This window comes from Myotis brandtii, unplaced genomic scaffold (genome assembly GCF_000412655.1).
Source record: "Myotis brandtii unplaced genomic scaffold, ASM41265v1 scaffold536, whole genome shotgun sequence".
Lineage (NCBI taxonomy): Eukaryota > Metazoa > Chordata > Mammalia > Chiroptera > Vespertilionidae > Myotis > Myotis brandtii.
The window spans coordinates 3,862,868-3,890,567 of record NW_005369967.1 but is presented as its reverse complement, the minus strand read 5'-3'; the positions used below and the strand labels follow the sequence as shown (position 1 = coordinate 3,890,567).

Below are 27,700 nucleotides of genomic sequence, written 5' to 3'. Positions count from 1 at the left end.
ATGGACATTACCGAGAGCTTCCAATTCCTGGGATGAAGAGTTTAGTCTTTCTCCTCTATGAAAGGGTGGAGAGGATAAAAATTTGTGATTTAAAATCTTGTCTACCCTGTAGAGCTGCCCTGCAAGTAGCCTTCAAAAAGGAAGGTGCCTACTTGAGAAGACTTCCTTTTAAAAACATTGAAAATCCCCTCACTTTGTCCTGACCTTTGAGAAACAAAGTGAGTGGCCCCTTTAGGGTTGTTGACAGCACTTTGCCTCAACTGGCATCAGACGCCCTTTCCCGTTAGCCAAAGGTAAGATGCTCTGCAGGCATTGGGAAAGGGGCCTTTAGGAAAGCCACGGGTTGATCACCAGCTACGCTGCCCAGTGATGAGCCCAGACGTTCCAGGATGGATAGCGTCAACGTCAAGTCTTCAAACACCATGGACATGCCCATCAGTCAGATCTTAATTGTCAGTGGAGACAAAATGTTCTTACGTTTTGCCTAGGGCTGTGGTCGGAAAACCGCGGCTCTCGAGCCACATGTGGCTCTTTGGCCCCTTCAGTGTGGCTCTTCTACAAAATACCACGTGCACGTACAGTGCTATTGAAACTTCGTGGCCCATGTGCAGAAGTTGGTATTTTGTGGAAGAGCCACACTAAAGGGGCCAAAGAGCCGCATGTGGCTCGCGAGCTGCTGTTTGCCGAGCCACAGTTTGCCGACCACTGGCCTAGGGGAAGCCACATCCTTGTGGGGTTTCTTTGATCAGCCCAACTAGTCATAGGTATGGAGAAGTTGCAAGCAGCATGGTCCATACACATTCATACACCCTTCCCTCCTAATTTGTACCTCTCTGCCTGCTCATCCTCCCACCCGCCTGTTGCAGGAAGTTCTTCAATGAAATCCATCTCTCTCCTTAGCCTGTCCCATATTCCTGTGGGTTCAGGCATGTAGGTGAACAGTGAATCAGGCAAGTCTGCCAAGCAGGTCTGCTGCCTGCAGTTGTGCACGGCATAAAGGCCCCTGAGTGGAGGCTGACATCGAGCCAGCGCTCTCTGTGCCAAGCCCTGCACCCTACCATGTTGCTATGCAAGCCAGAGGAAGGCACCTGGCATATATACCGAGAGGTATATATCCAGGCTGTATCTTTTCTCAACCTTGTATGAAGGTGCTGTATAGCCTAGCAGTGGCCCTGCCATCAGGGCAAAGTATTCTGATGACCAAATAGATACTGCAAGACAGTTCCAAGAGATCATCTGGCTCTGTTCATAAAGTACACAAGCCTCCCCTATTAATTGGCTATTGCTGTGTAACAAATTGCCATAAACTTAGAGGCAGAGCACAATACCCACTACTATCTCACAGTTCTATAGCTCACAAGTCCAGGTATGGTGTGTCTGGGTTTCTGCTCAAGGCTGGAATCAAGGTGTTGGCTGGCCGGGCTCTTATCTAGAAGCTCTGAGGAAGTGTCTGCTTCTGAGCTCATTAAGGTTATTGGCAGAATCCTGTCTCCTGTGGCGTGAGGACTGAAGGGCCCTGTTCCTTGCTGTCTGTCATCCGAGGACCACTCTGTTCCTAGAGGCTGCCTACACTCCTGGCCACGTGACACCCTCCATCTTCAAATCAGAAATAGCGTATTGAGTCCTTCTTATGCTTGGAAGAGATTGATGCAGGAATCCCTCTGGCTTCCCCTTCCTCTGTAGCCTGAGAAAGATCTCTGCTTTTCAGGGTCCATATGACTAGATCAGGCCCACCTGGATGATCTCCCTATTTGAAGGTCAGCTGTGGCATATAACAACTGTATCATATAACATTATGGGAGTGACATCTCACCATAATCACAGGTTCCAGGGATTCGGGCAGAACATCGTTAGTGAGACATTTTAGAAAGTCAACCTAGCACAGCTTCCTCACCCGCCCATGTTCCTTTTAAAAGCCAAACCTTTGAACCTTTTTCTCCCCAAAGGCTTGCTTGAATAAGCACATTAATACCTTACTTTATCAGATAGTGACCCATTTTGAGCAAACGCTAGCATGTGGTCAAATAATGTGTAAGTCAGTCAGAACTACCTTTTCCCATCCTAACCTCTCTCACACATTCTGGTAGATTCTGACTTTGTCAGTCGTATGTTGCCAGTGGCTCCCACCAGTTCACAAGAGCTGATTATTACATGTTTAGGAATTTTGCAAGCTGGTTGTTAAACCTATTTGGAGCTTAAAATTGACTACAGTGGGAGTAATTTATACCGTGGGAGGCACATTCCCCAAATCAGGGTTCCTCCTCCCACCCCCTAGATGGCTGGTTTGCCAGTGGCCCACTGGGTGCAGACCTTTATAGTTCATCTACTTGGTCTCAGGTAGCATGCAGGATCCTGTCTATGGCTATTGGATGCATGGTCATCATTTTACTTTTTAATGCCACCAGGAATGGGGCGATCACTCCCTTCTAAGCAGGCTCACCTCACTAATGTGATGCTGGGTGGTAGAGGTGACGCCTGCCTTCCTGCCAGTGGCCCCAGTCCTTCGGAAGCAGCACTGGTGACAGCCCCAGAACCATTTGGAGGGGCTGTCATCTCCCCCTGGAGAATCTCTCCTCTGGAGCCACATATCAGGTCCCGGTTAGAAGTATAGTCCTCAGAGCCACACTGTCTGAAATTCGAATCCCAGCTCTGCCACTTATTTAGCTACGACCTTGGACAAGTCTCTTAACTTTTCTGGGCCTCTGGCTCCTCAACTATAAGATGGAGGTAAAAAATAGTACCTACCTCACCGTTATGGTGAAGATTAAATGAGATAATATGGCACTAACTGGTTTGGCTCAGTGGATAAAGCGTCGGCCTGCAGACTCAAGGGTCCCAGGTTCAATTCCGGTCAAGGGCATGTACCTCGGTTGCGGGCACATCCCCAGTAGGGGGTGTGCAGGAGGCAGCTGATCAATGTTTCTCTCTCATCGATGTTTCTAACTCTCTGTCCCTCTCCCTTCCTCTCTGTGAAAAATCAATGACATATATTTTTTTTTTTTAAAAAAAAGAGATAATATGTACGGAGAGAATAGCATCTTGCCTGGCATGTTCCTATCTCACAGGTTTGTTGTGAGGATTAAATGAATAGAACAGTGCCTGGCACAAAGCAAGCACTATATACATTTTAAATTATTTTAAAATGTGGTTTTTAGGCCCTTCATCATCCTGGTCACCCTACTCTGGGTATATTTCAGTGTCCCCCTCAAAATGTAGTGTCAGAATGGACCTAATGACTCCAGCCTCTGGTTGACGTGCTACGTGTTGATTCTAGCCCCCCACCTTTTCCCAACCAGCAACAGCATTTGATCAGCTGCCTCCTTTCACCTAAATTTTGAGGAGTTAGACTTCTCCAAGGAGTCCTGGGCCCTGGACCAGCAGCTGGTGCAAACTCTGGAGCTTGTTAGAAAGGCAGAATCTCAGACCCCACCCCAGACCTTCTGAACCAGAATCTTCCTTTAACAAGATCCCCAGGGGTGATACATAAGCGCATCAGGGTCCGAGAAGCACTGTTTTGGGGGACCCTATCTACAAGAGAAAATAGGTGGAAGCATCCTAAACCTCCTCATGGGACAAGGAGCCTTTCCCCCAGACCTTGGTAGGGTGAGGAGGGTGGCCATGTTGGGCAGTCAGAAGGTGGTTGGAAGTGGGAGGGGCTTTTTGTCCTGGTTCAGAGCCAAAAACCTGCCAGAGAAGAGATGGGAGCTGCTGCTGCCCAACCTGGAAGATAAAGACTAAAAAAAGAACCTAACACAGAAATGTGAGGCTTCTGAAGGCTCCCGTGGAAAGGCTAAAAGCTCCGCCATCAGCTCTCTGCTATAGCCCCGGGTCAAGGAGCAGCCAGTGTAAATTTAGAAATGATGAAAAGGAGCCCTTCTTGATCTGGTGAAGAGTCACTTCAGAGGAACCAGGAGGGACGAGGTCACCGAGTCAGAGATTATTTAGAGATTATTTCTAGCGAGGGAGGGCCAAAGGGTTAGGAAGCCACCTGCTCACACCACAGTGCAGAGGCACACTCACTCATTATCTGCCTGTGCTGCCTGAATTTAAGTGGGGGATTTCTGTGGTCCCTCACTGCGGCCACAGCTTGGGGATGGTACCCAGGGTTTACCCATCTGCTTGTATGAAGTTAGCTATAGGAGTAATAGGAGACAAGCGCTAAAATCCCAGCTCTGTTGCTTACCAGCTGTGTGACCCTGGGCAAGTTACCTAACTTCCCTGAGCATCATTGTCTTGTCTTTTGATTTAAAAAAAAACATTTTTATTGATTTCAGAGAGGAAGGGAGAGGGAGAAAGAGACAGAAACATCGATAATGAGAGAGAATCATTGATCAGCTGCCTCCTGCATGCCCCACACTGGGGATTGAGCTCAAAACTTGGGCTGGGAATCAAACCATGACCTCCTGGTTCATAGGTCGACACACAACCACTGAGCCATGCCAGCCAGGCTGTCTCATCTTTTTAAAGGGGAAGTAATAATGGATATGTTTCACATTTTAAACAAGCATGAAATAAGGAAGTTCTCATGGTGCTGAATATAATGTAAATGCATGTATTAGCTTACATCTCTGTAGTAGTCATTCATCCATTCAACAAGTAAATACAGCTCCCTCCCCCTTTCACCCGAGAGGAATTCAGTGGTTGAAGAGCAGCCTTTTCTCTTTGTAGTACCCTGAGCACCAGAGAGGCCTGATTTGGAATTGGGTGTCTTCAGTGCAAAGGAATCTTCTGAGGGGCCAGCCAGGCAGTTCAGCAATGTGTTTTCTAATCCCTTCTGGTCTGTTGGTGGGAGATCTCCTAGGAGCGTCTCCCTAGCAGCACAGCCAGGTCTTAGCTGGGAATGCTGCATGCTTTCACACCCCCTGCAGCAGAAGGCTCAGAGCGGAGGCAGGGGCAGTCCCTGGAGCCTTGGAAAGCATGCCTGCCTCAAGGAGCAGCTGCTCTGGATAAGCTGACCCCATGAGCATTTAGTAAGTGCCACTGGGATGGAAGGAGGCATTGGGAATAGGAGAGGCTTAGGGTTCAAAACCCCTAGCCTAAACCCATGAGTTAGATCCTGGCTTGCTGTTGGAGACCTCTCCCATACACGGAACCAATTAGCAGGCTAATAAACTAAGAGTATAGTTCAGTGGCTTTGGGATTCTGGCCTCTTTGTTTCACTGAGAATCCTTAGGCATTCTATCAACATAGCTTTCTTTTTTTGTGTGTGTCCCTAATGAGTTATATTTTTACTACAAAAAGGCAACGTAGATTGATTTCATGAAGCCTCAAGTGTGTTAGAAATTCACGATTAGTCACTCAGCAATTCATTGTTGAGGGGGAGCCTCCTCTATGCCAGGTACTAGGACTACAGAGGCAAATTTGAGACAAGTTTCCCTTCCTCATGGCACTCACAGTCTAGTGTGGACTATAAACAAGTAAGTTTATAAACTAACCAGCTAACTTCAGGCTGTGATTAGTGCACTGGAGGGAATGAGCAGAGGGACCATGGTGGAAAGTGACCCATGGTGGAGAGATGGAGATGGTGGGGAGGAAAAAAATCCAAGGAGACAATGTGGCCATGGAAGGCCTCTCCAAGGAGGTGATGTATATGTGGAGACTCAAAGGTTGAAGATAAGCATAGACCCAGACACGGAGAACAGCAATGGTGCTGCCCTAAGTGGGAAAGGTCTTGATTTAAGGAACAGAAAGACCAAGGGGAGAATGTTATGAATGAAGTCAGAGAGGTCAACAGCACCTGTATCATACAAGATCCTATAGGTTACGAAGGATTTTGTATCTATCCAATTGTGGGCCTGGATTGCATTTTTAATAGTTAATCTTGGTTGTTATGCAGGGAAGGATTTACAAGTAGAGGGCAAAGACAGGAGCAGAAAAATCTCTTAGGAGGCTATTGCAAAGTCCAAGGGAGAAGTAATGGTGTTTTGATCCAGGTCTTGATAGTGGAGGGAAAGATGGTGGCAAATTAATAAATTAGGGTTGGAGGAAGGAGTGGGGGGTGGGGGGAAGGAAAGAGGGAAAGGAAGGAATTAAGGGTGATTCTAGGTTTGGGGCTTGAGCAATTTGATAGATGATGGTGCCATTGATGGAAATGGGGAAGAATAAGTTTGGAAAGAGAACTCAAGACCTGGCTGGTGACTCCGATGGAATTTAAATGTTCTTGGGCCTTGTTTGTGGCTTGAGCAGAACTGAGAACTTTCTCAGTTTTCAAGAGCTGCAAGGGATTTCTCTGGGCTTCAGGCAAGGTGACACCTTATGTTCAAACAGATGTGGTGCCTTCCCCAAGGATGATCTCAGTGACGGTATCTCACACCTGCCTCCTCCATGCATGACACCCTCCAACGAGTGGTTCCAGCTAGCTAACCCAAATTCCTCTTGCCACTACCTGATGTCTGTCCTCATTTCCCTATCTTCAACTAAGTTGTTGGTGGCTTCTCGTATTCTGTTTATCTGCTCACTAAAAGTCACAGGAAGCACAAGTCAGGCAATGTTTTATGATATGTGATCTGTCTAGTCCAGAGCTTGTTGCAGACAAGGGCATGGGACCAGATTTTGGGAGATTATGAGAGTTGCTCCCCATCCTACCACCCTTCACGTTCCAAGTCCCTCAACCCATTTTGGGATCTAGCATCCTGCTTCAGCCACTTCTTTCTTGACCTGACTTCTATTTCCAGCCTGTACCATATCTTGGGTCACCAGTTCTATTTTTTGATTGCCCCTTATTTTTTTTACTTAATGGCTGGAAATGATAAGATCCCCTTATTTGTTACTCTCAAACCACCAACAAGGTCATGCTGCTCTTAGTAACCATGGTTGCTATTTATTAAACACTTACTAGGGAAACATGCACCCTGTCAAGCACTTCCCATGCATGATCTCATGTAAGAACACTATGAGGTAGGTACTAGTATTCCACTTTACAAATGAGACTTGGAAAGCTTTGGTGAGTTGCCTGATGTCACCAGCTAATGAGAGGTGGGGGCTGGATGAGACCCCAGGCGTCAGTCTCCACTACCAATGCCATGCTCTGGAGGAAGGAAGGGCAAAGTGTTGTGGCCTTTTGGAGGTTGAACATTCACCTTCCTATGGTGGCTAGCCAGGTGTGCCTGTGACTGGGGTGGGTGCGGCAAGTAAGGAGGGGATAGAGTCTCTGTTTTTGAAGCACTGGGCACTGGGGGCCAGGGTGGATTAGTAACTGCTGCTACATCCACTCCAGGAGCAAGGAACCCACATCTGCTTCTGTGGGATTGACAGCGTGGACAAAGGAAGCTCTGTAGACACCCAGCTCTAAGGGTGATTTGAAAAAGCTCGGAGGAGCAGAGAGGTTGTCCCAAGTCAGAATGTGAAAATATTCCTACTTTATAACAACAAATAACAGGAGGATTTGAAGGCCTCAGTCTCCTCAACAAAGGCCAGGTCTCTGAGTCTGAAAGGGGGCACGCCCACAGGCAGCTGACAGGGTTTCTGCGTGATCCCATCCTTCCTACGGCTGAGGGAGACTCAGCTCCACACCTGCCCCATCCAGCAATATCTCACCCCTGCCTGGGCCAGGCCTGAACATCTTGACTCAGGTCCAGTCCTGAAATATCCCCATCATTAAGCAAAGGTTGGAAGAGGTCTGGCCTACGTCTGTTTTTTAAAGCTCCAAGTAATATAGAAAAAAAAAAGAAAGAAAAGAAAAATACAAAACAGGGTGACTAAAATTGGTTTATATTTTTCAATGTTTAAATTAGCAAAATAACACCTTTTAATATAAAAACCAATATAATTGTGCTAGTCACAATATCACCGTAGGGTTTATAAACTCATCACAATTCAGAGGATGCTGGAGTTAATGTGACCTAGTCCATGTTTCCCTGGGGCTGCAAAGCTCATTTGGAGAGAGAGAGCCTTGCTAGCTTCTGAGGCCCATTGTGGAGCCCCAGAATGTGCAACTCAAGCCGAATGGAGCCTCCTGGGCTCCCTGTGACAGTCACTGCCCAGAGAAAGGGAGAAGTCCTGCTATTTTCAGTCAAGACTCCCACCGGCCAACTCCCCCCGCCCCCTTTACTATAAAATAAAGCTTTCAGATCAACATCAGCTGGATAGGGCAGCATGCATTATGGGAGGACCCAAATGCCTGAGCCATTATATGTGTAGTATTTCATGGCTCTTGAACTGCCCTGGGATGGTGTAAGCATTATTCAACCTGCTGTATACCAGTTAAAGTATTTCTCCAAGGTCACATAGCAAATCCAGGACCAGAACCCAGAACCTTTGACTGTAAAGCCTGTGCTCTTTCCAGTCTTCACATCTGGTCATGTCATGAAGCCACATGAAGCCCAGGAAGGGCCCGGTGAGGCAGGGAGGGGACTGGGGCAGCCCCTGTCCTTCATGCCCCTGTGGTGTTGGGGCAAACTTTGACCTTTCTGGACTTTTTCACTGTTTCCTTCTCTTCCTGTTTCTTCTCCTGGCTGGCTTGCCTCCCTCCCCCTCTACTCCTTGCTTATGATACTTATTTTTCCATCCACAGCAAAACAATTCCCATCAAGTTAATTGATGGTGAGGCGTATGAGAAAAACAAGAATTACTTCATTGAGATGATGGGCCCCCGCATGGTGGATATGAGTTTTCAGAAAGGTGTAGTACCCTGTCCTCCACACTAACATTAACATTCTTCTCTCCTCTTCTGTTTCTTTCTTTCTCCAATCTGTTTGTCTCCTCTTCCCCTTTCTTCTACCTCTCTGGTTACCTTTCCCTTGTTTCCTTTCTTGTTCTCTTTTCCTCTCTCCCTCTTCTCTCTTTGCTTCCAGCTGTGTCCTAACATCTGCCAGCCTGTCACATGGTATCTGTAAGAGGGATGCTCAAGAGCCAGTGGTAATTTTTGTAAGATGGGTAAATGGATATTGGGAAAAACAGAGAGAGAGAGAGAGAGAGAGAGAGAGAGAGCCAGCCATAGCCCTGAGAGTATGTGTATGAGGCTCCCTAATTCTCCTAAATGGCATAATATACAGGAAAGAAAAAGACCAGATAGCACAGCGCCAGGCAGGACAGCAGCCCTTGGAAATTCGCCAAGGCTCTCAGCACGAATTTTCATGGGGCCGCTATTCTCAGGGCTGAGCTTATAGTCCCTGGGCATTGAGAATCACTGTATTTAGATTTAGATTCTGTTTGTGGTTCTTCCCATTCCCCAGTGCAGGCCTTGGGAGCTATCTTCTCTGTTATATTCCCTACTCTCAAGGTGTGTTTCTCTCCCTGGCCTTGACAGAGCTGAAAGCACAGGTTTGAGTTCCAGGTCTAGGTCAAAGACCTATTTGCAGTTCTCTGTTCTCCCTATGAGGAGCATCTAGATAATGAGGCAGAGAGTTACAAGAGTGGGAAAGAGGATTCTGACCTGAGTGGAAGCTTCACCAAGAAGTCAAAGGACTTCTCAGAGTGGATGGAGCTTTTGTCTCCAACTTAAATGACCCATACACTCCAGGCCTCTAAGAGGGAAGCCGGAAAATCCTCTTCTGGATAGATAACACTGTGGCGGGGGAGCTGCCGGTATTTTCAGCAATACACCTTCCCTGGCAGAACTGTCAATCATATCTCTTCAGGCCATGCCCATGGTCACACAGCAGCCCGCTCCCATCACACAGCCGAGTCCCTGCAGTGGGACAATAGGCTGGGCTCACATCTCGTGGACAGCCCAGGGTCTGGGGCCTAGGGAGAAGTTCCCAGAAAATGCTTCTTGACGATCAGTGAGTTTTGTCTTTTCCACTAAGCAAGGTGTCCAAAAAAGTGCTAGAAAGGTGACCAAAAAGTGTACTCACAAAACACACACACACACACACACACACACACACACACACACACACACACACACCAGCAAGTCCTGTGCCTAACAAACCAACTCAGATCAGCCTACCTTTTCATACAAAGCAAAGATGAGCCTGTCTTTAAAATGGAGGAGGAACCTCAGAGGCTCTGATTAGACATTTTAGGCTATTGTTTATTAGCACTTCTTTGCCCTTTAGAAAGCATTTAAGTCCAGAGAGAGAGAGAGAGAAAAAAAATCATGGCTCACTGTTGAGATCCACCCGGTTCCATGGAGGAGCTACACAGGGAGATCCAAGGGCCTGTGCCAGTCTCATGCCAGTCTTCAGGGGGGGAGCTATTTTCAAGAAAACTTTGATTCTCTGATGATTTGTTTTTAAAAGACACAGTGTGATGTTGAGATGCCCAGAAATGAACATTGTCCCTTGGATCCTTGGGATTTAAAATGTGATGATTTACATCATTTTCTTCACGCTTTCCCAAGAATGCATCAGGTGTAAATAGTAAAGGAGTCCTATATCAGATAGTATTAAAACATCTTACGTTAGTTTCCACCATGGAAGCCCTGTGAGATAAAGAATGAGATCATAGGATTGCACCCTCCATGCTTTCTCTCTCTCTCTCTCTCTCATTTCCCTTCCTTATACTTTCCTAATAAAATTTTCTTTATGAGGCTCACATAAGAAGTGGGTATATACACAACGAATGGAAATAAATTCCTAGCTGGGTACTGTTGACATATTTCCTGTAGTAGAAGGCTACTGGGTCATACCCAGTAGTTCACCTGCTGCCCAAAGAAATGCCACTTACCATGTGACACCCAGTGGAATGTGCTGCCCAACTCACTTCCTACTAACCATCAGCAGGATCTGAAATGACTCCTCCCCACCATCAACTCCTTCTCCCTTACCACTCCCTTGCTGTCCTTCTGGATCCCTTTCATCCCTTTGCCCTCTTTTCTTTGCCTCCTGGCTCCCTTTCCCTCTCATCCATAAGGACAGTTATGACCAAGAAGACAAAAAAAGCTAAGACCATTTTTTAAACTATCAGAACAATACAATCCACCTTAGTCTTGTCAAAGCCACCATGGCGGGACTGGGCTGCATGTGCCAAGAATGATGGGGGATGATTTTAAAGGCTGTGCTCCAAGTGACCAACCAATTTGCTGACCCATTCGACACACACTCTCTTTCTTGTTGTCCCTACAGGAAAACCGTAAGGGTTAAAATAGTAGATGAGGAGGAATACGAAAGGCAAGAGAATTTCTTCATTGCCCTTGGTGAACCGAAAAGGATGGAACGTGGAATATCAGGTGTGAGATTCTTTAAAAAAAATTAATAACTAAGACAACAAAAAGAAAATTTTTTTAAACAAACTGAAAAGCAACAACAAAAAAAGCAACTATATTTTTTCTCCCTGTTTTTTGTCCCTTTTCCTCCTTCCTCCTTTTGACCAACATACTTTTTTTATTCTTTTCCCTCCTGTATTCTCGCTCTCACCCTGTTTCGGTATCATCTCTGCCTTCTCAGCCTTAGCTTATTTCCAAGTCCTCCTTTCCCACCTTTTGGGCAGCACTGCAGCCTCGGCTCCTCATTACCCTCATGAGTTACTTCCGCCTTGTGCTCCAATGATCTGATTACCACTGTCCTCTGCACTCTCCCCTGCAGCACCTCCCCCCTACACACAATAATCTGTAAATGTGGGGATTCCTTGGTGGGTGGGGAGGAGAAGAAAAAGAAAGGAATGTGATGCAATGCATGCTGGTGCCCCTTCCCTGCCTTCTTCCCCTCCCACCCCTCACTCTCTAGCCTGGATTGAATCGGGGAGGGGCTGATGGGGGGCTGGGGCCCATGTTGCAATGATGCTTTGACCGTTTTCTGCTGCGTTCCCCAACCTCCGTTGAATGCTTGGCAGGTTATTCACTTGCAGAGTGTCCCATAGGCCCCTCTGCCCTTCATGGAGGTAAGTGTTTTATCTGGCTATTTCACAGTTGGGTAGACAGTGGCATGAAAAGGTATGCCATTTGTCAGAGGTCACAGCTTCTGAGAACTCTTTGAGAGAGAGCTGGCTTCTGAGGTTGTCATGTAATCTGCAATCCTGAGCTATTCTTCCCCCCTTGGCATCCCACCCCATCCCATTCTACCTCTGTTCCTAGTCCAAGGTGGGGTACTTGATTCAGGCTACTTTAGGATAAGGCAATCCTTAAAGCAGAAAATTGAGAGTCTGCAAAGGGAAGGAAGTCTCCTTAGCCCTGGAGAAGGACTGATAATGGGCAGGCCTAGAGTATTGACTTTTCCAATTGGAGAAGGGACTCTAAATGGTGTAGCTGGTGCTGATCCTTAAGAAACGGGTGCTGAATGGTTCACAGAAGGCTGCCTTTGCTTCATATCTGCAAATGAGCATATCATGCAGCTCCCAAGATAACCTGGATCCCACACCAGAGCAGTGGCCTCATCTCCTTTCTTCTGGACACGCTGCCTCTTAGAATACCTGCCAGGGTTCCATTTCTAAGGGACTGGTTATGTTGCAGCCAAGGTAGAGGTAAGGAAAGATTTCTTCCCTTGAAGAAAATGATTGGAAGCCACTACTTTGAAAGTGTTGGAGGAATATGTATGGGAATGGGTAAGGGTGCTCTTGGGAAATACCAAGAGGAGGACATTCTCACTCCCCTCCAAGAGACATATGCTGCTGGGAGTCTTGTGGAAGATTAAACAGACCCACCTGTTTGTCAGAAGGTGTGATGATTCTGCAATTACTTCATATTTGCAAGGACGGATCTAAGTGATTTGGCAACTATACTTCCAAAGAACTATATTTCACTGACAGGTCTTCTTCTCAGACCCATAGGCTTGATCAGTTCTCATTATCTCCTGTGGACTCACTCTGCAGACTGGACCACTTCTATGCCCACACTGGTTTGGACACACCTGGTGTTCTAGAAGCAGAAGCCCTCTCCATCTTCTATTACTCATTCTCTCCTTGGCCACTCAATAAGATGCTGCCATGAGCCTGACTGCCAAAGAGTGCTGGAAGAAAGAATGAAAAAAATCTCTGGCTCCATTGTTTCCCACATTGTATTCCTGCCAATCCTCCAATTTCTGCCACTGAGAATATTCTCAGAAATTGCCTCAACACCTGCCCTACCTCATTCGCACCTCCCTTGTGCATTTACTCCACATTCTCATGATTGGCTGGATGCAGCAGTCACTAGCTTCATCAGTTTTCAAGTCCCAAGAACTTAGGTGTAAATGAAAGCAGCAAAAGGACCATATCTTTCCAGGGTAACTGGAAAGAAGGCAGGGGCTCCGAACAAGACGAATAGGTTAGAAGTCTGTCCATGACTTTATTCCACCAGTAAAGAGGCTCTTCTTTTCTGCCTCCCCAATAAATTCCTACCAGCAGCAGGACAGACAGTGACCTAAGATAAACCTTGTTCAAACACAGACACCCGTGGATTCTCTACATTTGAGGACCTCTTTGTGCCGCACTAGATTCTCTGTCCAAGGAGATATCAGTAAATCCCTGGTGGAGCCTAGTCCTGGAGGAGGGCATAGGTAAGAAGACAAAGATTTCATCAAGTCGTCTGTGTGATATGCCCCAGTTCTTCCCAATGACCAAGATGCCAAGATGAAAGGTGCCAATAGGAAAGATGTCCCTTTCCTAGCCTCCTGTTCTGTTGTCTACCAGTATGGGGTTAATTTTTGGTTTCTTCAGTTCTTTCCATATTTTGGCATCAGACCATAAGGTGAAAGGTCATAAAGCTTGAATATCTAGACTCGGAATCAAATGAAAATCTATCCTGATTTCTAGAATTCCCTGCTGTTGTTGGAGTGAGAAATAGTACAGTGGAGATTGCTCTTCTTTATCACTGCTGCATGGGAGAGTCTTAGGCATTCAGAATAGCATAGTCTCTGCATGGTCAAAATGACAATTGCATTCTCAAAAAAGAAAAGTAAAGGACTGGATTTGAAATAGGAGATTGTATTCTTGGCAAACAAACCAGAGGCGAGATTAAACGTTTTGGACAAGCTGGGGGAGGAGAAAAGGGAGGATGACTAGGAAACACCGTTGCCCTGGAGTGTAGAGTAAGTATTGGGGTCTAGAGTGGACTTCTGAGAGCAATGCTGAGTAGCACAGTCAAGGGTGTTGGGCCTGGGCCTGGGCCTGGACATGGGAAGTCTCAGTTGGGAAGGGAAAGCACTTTCCCCCACAAAATGGGTCCTGTTTGTGCCTCCTCTTAATACACTCATGGGTTCCCTGCGACAAGCTGCCCAGATGCTTCCAGTTGCTCGCAAAGCTGTGTTGTTTCCTGCTTGCCCCTGGGGTAGCTGAGCAGGGGGATAGAGGACGCTCATCTCACCCCAGGAATCAATGTAGGTAAAGGTTTAGCTTCAGCATCTCTCAGCAGCAGCAGCAGGAAAAACGCCCAGAGGGTATTGTGTCACTCAAAGCTGGATGAGATGGAACTCACTGACCCATCTTTAACTGCTAGGTGGAAGGTCTCAGATTCATGTTGAGAATGAGCAGAGAATGATGGAATTGCAGCTGACTGCAAGCCATCTGGCTGTGCTAGGGATGATCCTGGTGTTGGGAGGCATGTCAGACTGAAAAAGAGGGCAGCAGGGACCTTTAATAAGAGTTGCTCCTTGTCTGACCTACCGGGGTGCTTGGGTCTCTGGTCTCCACTGGAAATGGGGCCCAGGAGGGGCTCTTTCATGCAGATTTATAAAAAGAGCAGAATGAATCTATCTATCTATCTATCTATCTATCTATCTATCTATCTATCTATCATCTATCATCTCATTGTAGTAAGGAGATCCATTGATCCATTACCCCTTGGAATTCCATATGGGAGAAACCAGAAAAAGTCAATTGATGTTCTCCCTGAATTTATACCATAAATATCCTGGATCCACATGTGTCTTCAGGGACTGTGACTATGGGATGATGGGTCACAGATCTGAGTTGTATTTCTAGAGAACTTTGGAACACGAAGGCCACCATCCAGAGATGTAGCACCACAGGATTTATGAAAAATATAATTGCCAAAGCATTTAGCAAATAGCAAACCTTTATTGAACAACTACTAGTTGCAGTGACCACCAGGCACAGGCGATCCAAAAATGGTAGGAGTGCAAGGCCTTGACTTCCAGGCTACATCTATTTTAAAAACACACACACTCAAGGAAAATGTTCTACAGGTCTTTCTTTCAGGGGAATTCAAAGTTCTGGTAAACACAGTAGCTATGAAGCCATCTGTGGCCCTGGAAATGTAATGAGCACTGGGAGGCTGAGCATGATCTAATTATGAGGTTAGGGATAGAAGACAAAATGGGGCACGGTTCCACTGTAGTACAACATTACTCAATGCCCTGAGCTCCTATTCAAGCCCCAGAGTCATATTCTCCACAGATGAGCCAGCTACTCTGGCATGCTGGATTCTCACTCCTTTCCAGAATGGATGTGATAACCTGATTCCTTAGGAGATCACGAATGGCCAACCATGTCTCTACTTCACCCACTTGGTCCCCCATCCTCACTCCTCTAGCCCTTGACCCTCAGAGCTGCAGAGAAGGTGTGGGTAAACCTGTCATAACTGCAGGGCTCTGGTGCTCAGCAGTCTCTCCAGCGGCTCCCACCTCTTACTGCTGCTGCTGCTGCTGCTGCTGCTGCGCATGCTCCAAGTGCTGCCTTTCGCATGTGGCTGCAGAGCTCTCACCTACTGAGCTCACTGCTTTTTCTGCTGCTGCAACCACAAAGCCTGGGGACACTTTCAAGATGGGACCTTAATGCTCTTTCCTTTTCTTTCTCCCCTTGTCTGGTATCCATTTGCAAACAGCGCTCCTGTTGTCTCCAGGTAAGAGGTGCCTTGCCTCCCTCTCCTTTCTACTTCTTGCCAATGCCGTTATTCAGGTTAAGACTAATGTCCTGTGGTTTACTTAACAGGAACTATAAGCTCAAGTTGACCTGACAAGGTTTTCCTAAAAGCCACGAAATTTATTTCCTCACTTGAAGTAATTGAAAGGAAATAGACAATGTCATGAGCACCGTTTCTGTTGGTGTTCGTGGGCAAAGGCATAGGCTGGTCCTTTCTGGGACCAGGAAGGGATGGTGGATCATCGGCTTCTCCCGAGTCTTCATTTATCTGTCATCTCAGACTGTGAGGCAAGAGAGGAGATGAGAAGTTAGAGCTGAATCTCCCAATAGGATCACGATGGCATTTGAAAGAAAATACTTTGCTCTTGAGCAATCCAGGGGAAAAGAATCAGGAGCTGCTGTGAGACCGTGAAAAGCAATTTTTTAAGAATCTGGAATTTTACTGATCCTGGAGATCTTCCATGTTAGCACAGCTGAGGTTTAAGTTGCTAGAACTTTGATTTATTTGTCACCGATACTTGAAGTCAAATGTGCTGTGCATAGCAAGGAGAATTAAGATATAATGGAGGGTGGGGATAATTATCTGGCTGGAAATAGAAGTTTCAGAGATTGTCTTTTAGAGGGATTCTCATGCAGAATCTCGAGCCTGTCGTAGGACGTACACCTACTTGGACAGTGTGCTTGCATCAGTGGGGTCCAATGGTAAACAGCTAGCTGTGAGCAGATAGGAAAGCGTGTCCATCTCATCCAGCGACACCATAGCTCAGTGATGGCGAACCTTTTGAGCTCGGCGTGTCAGCATTTTGAAAAACCCTAACTTAACTCTGGTGCCATGTGACATATAGAAATTTTTTGATATTTGCAACCATAGTTAAACAAAGACTTATATTTTTGATATTTATTTTATATATTTAAATGCCATTTAACAAAGAAAAATCAACCAAAAAAATGAGTTCACGTGTCACCTCTGACACGTGTGTCATAGCTTCGCCATCACTGCCATAGCTTGTGGTGCAGGCGAAGTGAGCACTATGAGATGGCTCAATATATTTTGAAAGAACATTTTACATTTTATAAGTTCTTTGAACATACGAAAAATTCAGGTCATTTAAGAGGCAAAGCATCTTATAGAATTCATTGGTGTTCAAAGCCACCGATTCGCTACTCCCCGGGTTTCAGAAAGGGGAAGTGTACATAGTAAGGACATTTGCCTCTTTGGAACCATAAACAAAAAATGTAGGCAAACCCCTGCATTTTCAGTTCCTGAAAAAACAATGACTCCAGCATCCTTGGCCTCTTGTTCCTTCTTCATACCAATAGGATAAGAACTATTTCCAACCCCATATTTTCCACTAGTCTCCCAGGGTATTGATGTCTAGCACTGGGTGTTCCTTTTCCACTTCACTCATCCTCTTGCCTGAGAAGGTATTTGGGCTTCTTTGTTCTAACTTTTGCCTCCACCTCCCACCAACCATACGTAAAAAAGACTATGATTTAACTTAAGCTTCTTTATACTTTTAGCATATTTGCACAAACATGAATAGAAGCTTAAAAAGGAAAAGAAGGTGTTACAGTATTTCCTAGATCTTTCAATCCAAACCTGCTAGACCTGTAATTTAGGAGCCTTTGCTTAGACTTTATATTCACTGGAAATTTTAAATCTTTGTTTGAATTTTTCTGAAAGGACAGGCAAGCATGACTAACAATGCCTGGTGGTGAAAGATGGAGAGTAAATACGTTCATTCTGAGCTACTGCACCAAGTGCAGGGACCTGGGAGTGAGAGCACGGGTGGCATCGCCCCACTTCTTCCCGAGGATGTCTATAGAGCATCCCTGACAATTTATTCCTGTCAGGCCTGGCAAGCTCTTTGTTCTTCCAATATTTGCTCAATTTTTCATCCTACTCTCTCTACCTCCCTCCCTCTTTCTCTCTGCCTCTCTCTTCCCCCTCCTCCTTTTTCTAGATTTGAGAGTTTATTTAGTCAGTCTGAATATCAACATCACTTGCCATTTATTCTCTTTACTTGAAATTCTGAAGAGTCACATAAACAAGTGATCAGAATCACTATGGTCTTTTAGGTTTGAGATTTATTACTCCAGAAATTAATTTGAACTTAAGGAATGATTATTATAAAAATATAAAAAGGGAGGAATTATTATAAAACCAAGACACTAAGTAAGAGTTGATTTAAATGGAAGATATATATATATATATATATAATCTGTGGCTGAGGGAGATCCAAAGATAGAGGGTTGGTTATTTGTCAAAGACATTTCTGCAGAAAAGCTAGATGGAAAAACTGACTGTCACCACAGGGTGGACAGGTCAGTAGGTTGATCAATATCCTGCCAGGTGGATATAATGCTAGATTGATTGCTAGACATGGGGTTAGACAGGTACATTTATATGTCACTGGGGAGCTCATTATATTGGTATATAGTTCTTGTGGCACATGTAAAGTATGACATGGGGGGATTGGGGAGGGGGTGGTGGAATAATACTGTCGCTGCTAGAATAGTCATTGTTATGTGGTGCCAAAACCCACAGGTAGAGGAAAAGAGTACCCATGCTTTTAAGGAATCTATGTCTTTTTCCGAAGGCTTTTTCTCAGAATGGCTTCCAGTCTGGCTTCTAGGATTGCTAATTTTATAACCATAACCCTGGATGTACCCAGAATTACCTTCAGAATTAACTAAGGAGAGACTCATAATTAAATAATTAAAAGAAGCCAGGCTGCTAGAAGGTGTCTGCTGACTTAGAAGTATACAGAGGAACACAGAACCTGGAGAAATAATTATTGCCGAAAGCCATCACTAGCACTAACATTAGGACAGCACCACGGACAGCTCCCAAGCATTTTGGAATTGCCTTCTGTGTTTGGTGCCAGAGCCTTGGGTGAAACAGCCAGCTCAGGAATCCTCTGTGCACTCTCTTACCATCTTCATTCAGGCCGACTGAGAAAATCCATACATAAAATGGGCTCTCTGCTCGGTAACTTAGACCCTTGGCTTAGAGTCCACTCAGTGAATTTCCTTGCAACCTCAAGAGCTTGAGTCTGACCCCACCCCACCTCTCACCAGTTCCCAAGACAGAGAAGAAGATCTTCTTGGCCTCTGACCCATTTTATCCTTGAGATTATCCAAAGACCAGAGGATTTCCCTAGGATACTCACTGTGTGGAGCGAAAGCCATTAAGGAACGGAACCAAAGAAGTAATTGCATGCAAGAATGTGGACTTGGATGGGAGAATGTTTAAATAAGCTCTGAAAGAAACAGGCTGCCAAGACCAATTACCTAATAAAAGGGGAATAAAAAGATTCCGTCTCTATTTCACTGCAATCCAGAACACAGGTCTTCGCGGTGAAAGGGTCTTAAAATGGACTCCCAGCTGAAGTGGAAAAAATTTCTAACTGTTCCACGTGAGGAGGGACCACTGGTAAATGAGTCAAGATGCTGCAGGACAAAGGAATGCCTTCAGAGAAAGTAAAGGAAGATCTCTCTTTTGTTGTGTTTTTTTTAAACAAATATTTGTGTTCCAAAAGAAACATGCCTGCTTCCTGTTGGAAAATCATGACGTTTTTGGGGGAAATCTTTCAAGTTTCTCATTGTGAGGATAATATCCATTTGTATGAAATGTAGATATTCCTGGAAACAGCCCCGATTTCTCCTTTATAAAGAGGACAGTGCCAAGAGTGCCGGAAGCTGATGTTACTATGAACCAGTGGACATTACCCTTGGATTAAATGTGCCTCTGACCTCCAAGAACTCTTACATGGAGTAGCTGAACAGTCAGGCACAACAGTTCAAAATTGTTAAAGATCCAGAGATAAGTTCCCATCTCTCCAATATCTCACCAAATAACTTAGGGACTGACTTCCCTTGGAGGAATTTCTCAGAAGGTCAGGTTGCTCGCTGAGGTATAAAATGGAAAGAAGGATGCTTATGCCAGGCCTGCAAGGAAGCCTTTGATGGTCTGGTGGTCATAGAGTGTCCAGTGCTTTATAGAAAGAGGCACCCCAAAGTACACAGAATCCCCATTCCCAAGAGCTACGTGCTTTCTGCACCCTGCCCAGGCCTACTACTCTTGAGCCCTAGATGTTTAGGGGAATGGAGAGCGTGCTAAAGCTGGTCTGGTTTTGTTTTGTTGCAGAGGTGTCAGACAGGAAGCTGACTGTGGAGGAAGAGGAAGCCAAGAGGATAGCAGAAATGGGAAAGCCAGTATTGGGTAAACACCCCAAACTAGAGGTCATCATTGAAGAGTCCTATGAGTTCAAGGTCAGGCCATAAGTGAAGTCGAATTGAGTAATGGACCGGTGGGAGGGAGATGACCCAGAGTTTTGATCCCGTTTTACCACTGAATTTGTGAACTTGTAGTGCTGACCATTTTGTATCCAAGGACTATTGTGAGGACACACAACATAGCATATGGAATAAACGGGCTCTAAAGCTTCTAGATGTGTCATTGCTATGGCTTAACTGTATTTTTAAAACAAAGATACTAAAATTTACTACTCCAGAGCAAGGTTTATTGATATTATCACTGTTGTTCTCTGTGGTATTACTCTAAATATCCAATGTCAGCAGTCACAACCACAGGAAAGGGAAATGGAAGGACTGCCCCAGCAGCTACCCAGCAAGGCCATTCCATGCGTAACTTGCAGAATGCACGCGGAGCGCCCTGGGATGGAGGGCGTCTTTCATTCCCTTGAAACACTAGACTCCTCAATGGTTCTGAGCATTCTAACCTCATGGTTCCAAGTTTGTATCTCCCTGACAGAAAACGGTGGACAAACTGATCAAGAAGACAAATATGGCCTTGGTCGTGGGGACCCATTCCTGGAGGGACCAGTTCATGGAGGCCATCACCGTCAGTGCAGGTGAGAGGGTCTCAGGATGGGCACAGGCCTTGCTTGGAGAAGCAGGTAACAGGAGAGGAATAAAACAGCCACATCGACAGCCTGCCAGTTTCTGGGAAGACCTCTGTGTCCGGTCTCTCCAGCTCTAGCCCAGATGCTTGTCTGTTTCACTAGGTCAGATTGACCAGTGGGACACCCCAGCTCATTTCCATTGGGGAGGAATCATGGGGCAACTAAAAGAGCAGGGCTATCTCTGGCTCAAGACCTGGTTCTGCCGTCCGAACTGGGACAAGTTATCCTATCTGGGCCTCAATTTTCTTATCCCAAAAGGGAACTTTTGCTACCTTTCTCAGAAAAGTCAGTAGACAGGTATCTCACTGTGAGGATAAGATCCACTGGTATGAAATATGGATATTTAGTCTAGTACTAACCACAAGCTCCATCAATTCTGGTTCCGACATTCCTTCCTCTCATTAATTTGGTCCTCGTTTTTGTAAAATGGACCCAGAGTTTTGTTCCAATTTTACCACTGAATTTTTGAACTTGAGATGTGGGATTTGGAGTTTATGACACTTTGCTTTCACTCTCTGACACATCTTTAACCCGGATGATCCCTTTCCTTTGGCATTTACTGACGGGTCCCCTCGGGGACCATAGTGCAGCCAGCGTCCCAAAGGCCCACCAGCCTGTTGGACTGGGATGCCAAGGCTCTCATCACCACCACCAATATAGCCTCTCAGCACCACTGAGGCCTCCTTGTACTGCCTTTTCTCTTTCATGAGACTTTGTTGTCATAGCAACCCATGGGGTCCTATCCCAAGGCCCCAGAGCCATTGCAAAGCACAGCCAGAAAGAGAGGGCTGCTGCTGCTGCGGCCGCTGGCCCACTTTCACCTGGCCTGCTTCTGAAGCTCCCAGTTCCCCCTCGGGTGACCTTACTTTGCCCCTAAAGAGACAGTACATGGAATCTAGGCCACACCATCTAACGCCTTCCCTTTTCAAAGGGAATGGAGGTTCAGAAACAAGAGGTGACTTACTCCAGGTTACAGATTCTCTCGTGGCAGAGTTGCAATTGGGACACCAGTGTCCTGACTCCTGCTCTTTGGAAACCCGGCTTCCATGGGCTGTGCCGAAGCATTACAGAGGTTGCCCTTGACACTCCTGCTCTTTGGAAACCCGGCTTCCATGGGCTGTGCATTACAGAGGTTGCCCTTGACGAGGCGCCAGCGTGCCTCAGCATATCCTCTGCTCCCGGGCTGCTGAATGGGCAAGTCTGCCCACGTTTCCTGGCAAGGACACGCGGAGCCCAGGCCCGCTCTGTCCCGTGGGGTGTTCGGAGGATGGCGCTGGCTCTCCGGTACGCCCACATGATCTGGAATGACAGCCGTCCCTCTGGGGACGGTTAACGACCAGAACCACGAGGTTACTGCAGCAGCCGTGTCAGGAGAATCCGAGAGGAGCCCCACTGGTGTCCAGTGAAGAGTGGGCGCACGGCTGATGTCACTTTTCCTCACCTAGGCAACCAGTGTAGCCCGCTCCACCCGCCTCTCTCCTCCACTGCCTTGCCCGCCTCGTGTCCTCCCCTGCTAGCTCTCAATCTCTTTCCTCTCTTGCTTATTCCTCTGAGCCCTGCATTCAGATTGACTAGTGGGACACCCCAGCTCGTTTCCCATTTCTCAGCTGTTTTCCGGTGCCCACGCCCTGGCCCGCGCAGGCTGCCCAGGAGCCTCCCCTCAGCTGACGGTGCTCGTGATGGGGGTGAGACTGGACTTTCTCAGGAATGCGACCTGACCTCGCTGCCCTCGCCTGGGCCTGTTTGTCTTGCCTCCAGCAGGGGACGAGGACGAGGATGAGTCCGGCGAGGAGAAGCTGCCGTCCTGCTTTGACTACGTCATGCACTTCCTGACGGTCTTCTGGAAGGTGCTGTTTGCCTGCGTGCCCCCCACGGAGTACTGCAGTGGCTGGGCCTGCTTCTTCGTCTCCATCCTCATCATCGGTGTGCTCACGGCCATCATCGGGGACCTGGCCTCCCACTTTGGCTGCACCATCGGCCTCAAGGACTCGGTCACAGCTGTTGTTTTCGTGGCGTTTGGCACCTCTGTGCCAGGTGAGAGTGCAGGATGCTTGGGTCTGCAAAGAGGACATCACTGGGCTCAAGTGACCCTTTGCCTCATTATCTTCCTTACCAGCTCAGATCTGAGCTTAACAGACCCTCTGCCGCTCAGGTGCACAGAAGCCAACCAGAGGTTAATGATGACATCACTAACGATAACTAACATTTCTCGAGCACCTTGATGTGTCAGGCACTAAGCAGTTTCCATGTTTTGTCCCTGTAATGCTCACCACAATCCTATTCAATAGGGACAGCTATTATGCCCATTTGACAGATGAGGAAACGGAGGCCCACAGGGGTTAAGTTACCTGCATAAGTGACCCAGTTTAGTAACCTCCACATTATATGAATAGACCGCAAACAATGTAATTCAAAGGATATGGAGATTGTTCTCCTTCCGTCTCCCTCTGGCAGTCCCTGAGAGGCTAAAGACTAGCCTGCTTGAAGGTGTCACAGTAGAAATTCCCACAAGTATTCTTGGCCTCCTCTGCTTAGAAGGACATCTGTGAGTACAAAGTGTCTTCCACCGGATCAGATGAAGGAAGCTTAGAACTTCTTTGCTTTCTCACAAACACCTAAAGGTAGACAGGACAGGCATGCATTTATTCATTCATTAGACAGATATTTGCATATTTGCTGATAGAGCCTTGTGCTAGCTGCTGGGGCTATAGTGGGAGGCAAGACACACACGCTTCTCCTCTCCACATGGACTTACAATCTAGTGACAGAGAGTACACTCAGCTCCTGTAATTAAAGTCATCTCGATAAGGTCTGTGAAGAGGAAGTACAGGTGCTGTGCAAGCATAAACGGGGAGTGGGGGCGGCGGGGGGGCGGGCGAGGCTGGGTCAGGGATGGCTTCCAAGAAGGGATATATGAAAGCTGGGCTGGGGTGACGAGTGGCATGAGCAGGGAGACGGGCTGCATTCGCTCAGGCTCCTTACTTGAACCCTGAACTCCTGCTGGCCTGGCAGTTGCTACAGGAAGAGAGAGCATCCTCTGTAAGAGGGGTAGGCTGAGTCTCAGCAGACAGGACTCTGCTGGTGGGATCAGGGGAACCGTCGGGACCAGGGAAACAAATCCTCTGGAGAGTAAGTGAATCTGCATCACACTCTGGCAGAACCTCTTCCCCACACCACAGCACAGACCAATGGGATTATTTACACATTGGTGATGCCAGAGGTCTGGCTATGATGGAAATGCATCCGGTGGTAGACAGTTAGATGGATGATCCAGGGAAGGCTTGTGGAGGATGTGCCTGGTGATCTCTGTTCACCAGGTCTCAAGGGACCAGAACTATTGGAGAGGAAAGAGCAGAAATGGAGGAAAAGGAACAGATGTGGGAAGAAATTGCCAAGGATCAGAGGCAAAAAGCAAGGTCATAGGTGAGCAAAGGCAAGAAGTCTTCTCTGGGAGCTCTGAGAAAAGTGGCGGCAAGGAGGCCAGCCAGGACAGCAGCGGGGGAGTGGGGGGCACTTCCAAGATCTTGCAGTTGGTCCAGGGAACAGCTGGCAGTGTTAGGGGCTTAAAGAAGGTTGTGCCATGGTCTCCTCAGCTAATTCTGTGGCTTTGGCTGAAACTCTTTGGATGTAAGGTGATGGTACGGGAGGCTTTTAGGATCAAATCTCTTGCTGATTTCCCATTTGACCTTGGGTAGATTCCTTGACCCTTATTTTCCTTCCTTGTAAAATAAAACAGTGGCTAGATAGTCCCTGACAGTCCCTCCAGGGCCTACCCTCCATGCCCACATCCAGGGCCCTGTGCTAGACACCAGCTGTGAAGGCTCACCTGCACGTCCCCATCGCGTCTCCCCAGTGTGTCCTCTGTCCCCATGAACCCAGCACCTGCAGTGCTGAGCCCACGGGCACTGAGCAATAAGCTGTCTGTGTTACGTGAGTAAAATGCCCCAGGTGACACTCATAGTCAGGCCTCTACTCTGAGCAGCTTCCCAGGATGTCAAGGTTCCCCAGGGAGGTATTATGGGATAACAAACTTCTCTTACTGAAAACAAAACAAAAAAAAATAGTCAAAAGGGAACAGCAAACCTACTTGGTAAACCTCAGGACCAGAAAGGCCCTTAGAAATCTCTCAGACTCCAACAGGTGAGGAATGGGAAGCTCAGAGAAGGGACGTGACTTGGCCAAGGCCACACGGCTTATTAGTCGCAGAGCTGCCTCTGCTTCCCGGGCTCGGCCCGCCGGCCCGAGCGGCCCTTTGGACAGAGGCAAAGGCAGGCCCGCCTTGTCTCAGCCTGCCTCCAGCTCCCATCCGTCTCTGCCCTTTTCCAGATACCTTTGCCAGCAAAGCCTCAGCCATGCACGACATGTACGCAGATGCCTCCATCGGCAACGTCACCGGCAGCAACGCCGTCAACGTCTTCCTGGGCCTTGGCCTGGCCTGGTCCGTGGCCGCCATCTACTGGGCCATGCAGGGAGAGGAGTTCCGCGTGTCTGCGGGCACGCTGGCCTTCTTCGTCACCCTCTTCACCATCTTGGCGTTCATCTGCATCAGCGTGCTCCTGTACCGCAGGCGGCCCCACCTGGGCGGGGAGCTGGGCGGCCCCCGGGGCTGCAAGCTGGCCACGACGGGGCTCTTTGTGAGCCTGTGGCTCCTCTACATACTCTTTGCCACGCTGGAGGCCTACTGTTACATCAAGGGGTTCTGAGCCACAGACACGGCCTCCAGCAGGGCAGGCCTAGGACTTCTCCTGAGAGAAGGGCACTTCCCCCCAGGGACCTCCCCGGATGAGCAGCCCTGGAGAGGCGGCTTCAGGACCCGAGCCCCAGGGACTTCACCCGACCTCCACCTGGCGGTGATCTGAAAGGGCAGAGTCTTCATCAATCAGACAGAACGGGGGAAACACCGACACTACCAAGTATTTAATTCAGTACAAACCAACAGCAGCAACACATCCACCTCCACCCATCTCCCCCCGACCCCCCTGTCCCTGACCAGTAGCCAAGGTCAGATCCTTTCACCATCTTCTATTTCACCTTCTGATTACTCCTATGCTTCTACTGTCATCAGGGCAGGGTTCCTCCTGTCTGTCCAATTCCATGCACCATTGTCCTCACTCACCTGGCGGGCATGGAAATAAGTCTCAGCCATGTGTGGCTGGTTTGGGGCTCTCTCTTCATTGGAATCATTATGGTGGCTGCTTTCGTTTTCCCGTCAGGTTTTGCTGGTCATTAGTTCATTTTGTCTTTTCTTTCTGATGTTAGTGACAAAGGTGCTGTGGAGGAACCCAAGGGTTGAGCCGATGGGCAGAGGCGTGAATTGTCAGACACAGGCTCTCCCACTCTCAGCAGGTGACAGCTGTCTCTCAGCCCCATCGAGGTCCTGTCCCCCATCTCCTGTTCGTCTCTGGGTGGAAGTGATCTTGCACACCCACGCGGGGCACCAAAGATCCGGGTGGTGGCAGGAGCAGGAGGCGTTTCCTCTGCTGATGTCACAGTTTAAAAGAAGCAGTCATCGTTCTCTTCCTTGCCCAGGCCTTTCAAATTCTGTCTCGTGCTGTCCATATCTACATGTCCTTTCTTCTGCAGGAGGGCCCACCCAACGGGAGAAAAGGGACAAAAATAGGAGTGGTGTGGGATGACAGAGGGCAGCTGGGGACACAAAGTGGGTGTTCACCTTGAGTATCTTTGGCTTTGTATCTGAGCCAGGAGACTCGGGATATCCCACTAGGGAGATACTTAAGGGGAAAGATATTTAAAATGCCAGTGATTCTGAGAAAGGTCAGCTTCACCCCCACCCCTCACTGTCCGAGGCACCGTAATAAGAGGTCTGACTGTATTTCTTGAGGAAATGCGAAAACGTAGAGGTTTATAAGAAGACAAGGGGCCCCTTTCACCTCTCCTGGACCCCGAGGCCACGTTTGAAAGCGTTTTCACAAGATAGGAACTGGAATTCCTCGCCACATTCCTGCTTGGTTTAAAACCTCCCGAAGCTCTCCTTCCAGCCTGTGGGCTACTTCTCATCCCAGTAGGAGGGATCTTAGTTGCCATAATCCCACGGAGCCCAAGTTTATAGAAAAAGAGATTGCCCTGCCCTCTAGAGCTTCTCCCAGCAAACTTTGAAAGGACCTGGCTTTAAATACACACACACACACACACACACACACACACACACACACACACACGAGATCACAAAACTGCCCACAGATCTTCAAGCTTTCTGCATTGACATAAATACATTTTTAAGGGGGGAAAATATTAAAAAACCTGTTTAATTTTAAACACATTTTTTTAAGAAAAAGAAATAACTAAAAAGAAACAGTGCTCATGTCATAAGCTATGTTGCCAGTTGCCAGTGGAAATGTTGGGTTGGTTTAAAAAAAAAAAAAAGCTATACTTATATCTCTCTGCATACAGCTTGCTTCTCCCCATGTTTCTTCCGGAGCAGGTGTGGCTGAGGTGAAGGTGCGTCTCCTCTTGGTATCTCCAGTGTGTGTCTGTCGTCTCCTCAGATGCCAATGTGCCAGACCTGGTGTTTTTAAAGCTAAAAGAACTTCGGGGATATTCCACTTGTCAGAGTCTAGACTCCAGGTGCTGGAGCACATAAGCAGTGGAGTTGCAGTGATGAAAGGGGAAGGAGCTTTTTGTATTAGAAAGGTGTGGAGGGGCAGGATTCCAGCGAGGCAAGTGGTGCCCTGTGTTCATTACCAGTAGGCCTACTCATTCATTTGATTGCTCAGCATTCATTCAACAAATGTGTTTCTGTGCATTGAAATTCCATTCTGTTGATGCAGGAAGAGAAAGATAAAGTTCCTGACCTCAAGAATCTCACAGTCCCGAGCGGGAGATAAAACTTCTTTTAACCAAAGCTCTTTTGGTTACAAGGAACCGAAACCCATTAAACTAGTTCAGGAAATGGAGGGAGGCAATATTGAGAAGACCTAGGGGGCAGGGCTCTGGCACCCAAGGCAGGAGGCATGGCAGGCCACAGGAGCCTGAAATCCTGTAGGGCCACTCTCTCCCTCCCCCAAAGCACATCGTCTCCCCATCTTTGCTTCCTTCTCCCTGTGGGCCTGGCCCCTCCCCTCCCAAGCTGCTTCTCT

The 27,700-nt window shown here is 47.4% G+C and overlaps 1 protein-coding gene across 7 annotated transcripts in view; it reads left to right on the top strand.

The window, feature by feature from the left end:
- Positions 1 to 27,009, top strand: part of SLC8A3 (solute carrier family 8 (sodium/calcium exchanger), member 3) — a 122,343-nt gene extending 95,334 nt beyond the window's left edge. For 2 of the 7 annotated variants that reach the window (XM_014549161.1, XM_014549162.1), the window contains exons 3-9: positions 11,007 to 11,110; positions 11,713 to 11,760; positions 15,638 to 15,655; positions 19,826 to 19,950; positions 20,453 to 20,552; positions 22,362 to 22,637; positions 24,930 to 27,009. In XM_014549161.1, the coding sequence (XP_014404647.1) occupies positions 11,007 to 11,110; positions 11,713 to 11,760; positions 15,638 to 15,655; positions 19,826 to 19,950; positions 20,453 to 20,552; positions 22,362 to 22,637; positions 24,930 to 25,306 (1,048 nt within the window). In that variant the 3' untranslated portion in view covers positions 25,307 to 27,009. Of the gene's footprint in view, positions 1 to 8,512; positions 8,620 to 11,006; positions 11,111 to 11,712; positions 11,761 to 15,637; positions 15,656 to 19,825; positions 19,951 to 20,452; positions 20,553 to 22,361; positions 22,638 to 24,929 lie in introns of all 7 variants that reach the window. The other 5 variants (XM_014549163.1, XM_005877951.1, XM_014549165.1 and 2 more) reach the window with 5 other exon arrangements.
- The last annotated feature ends 691 nt before the right edge of the window (positions 27,010 to 27,700 follow it).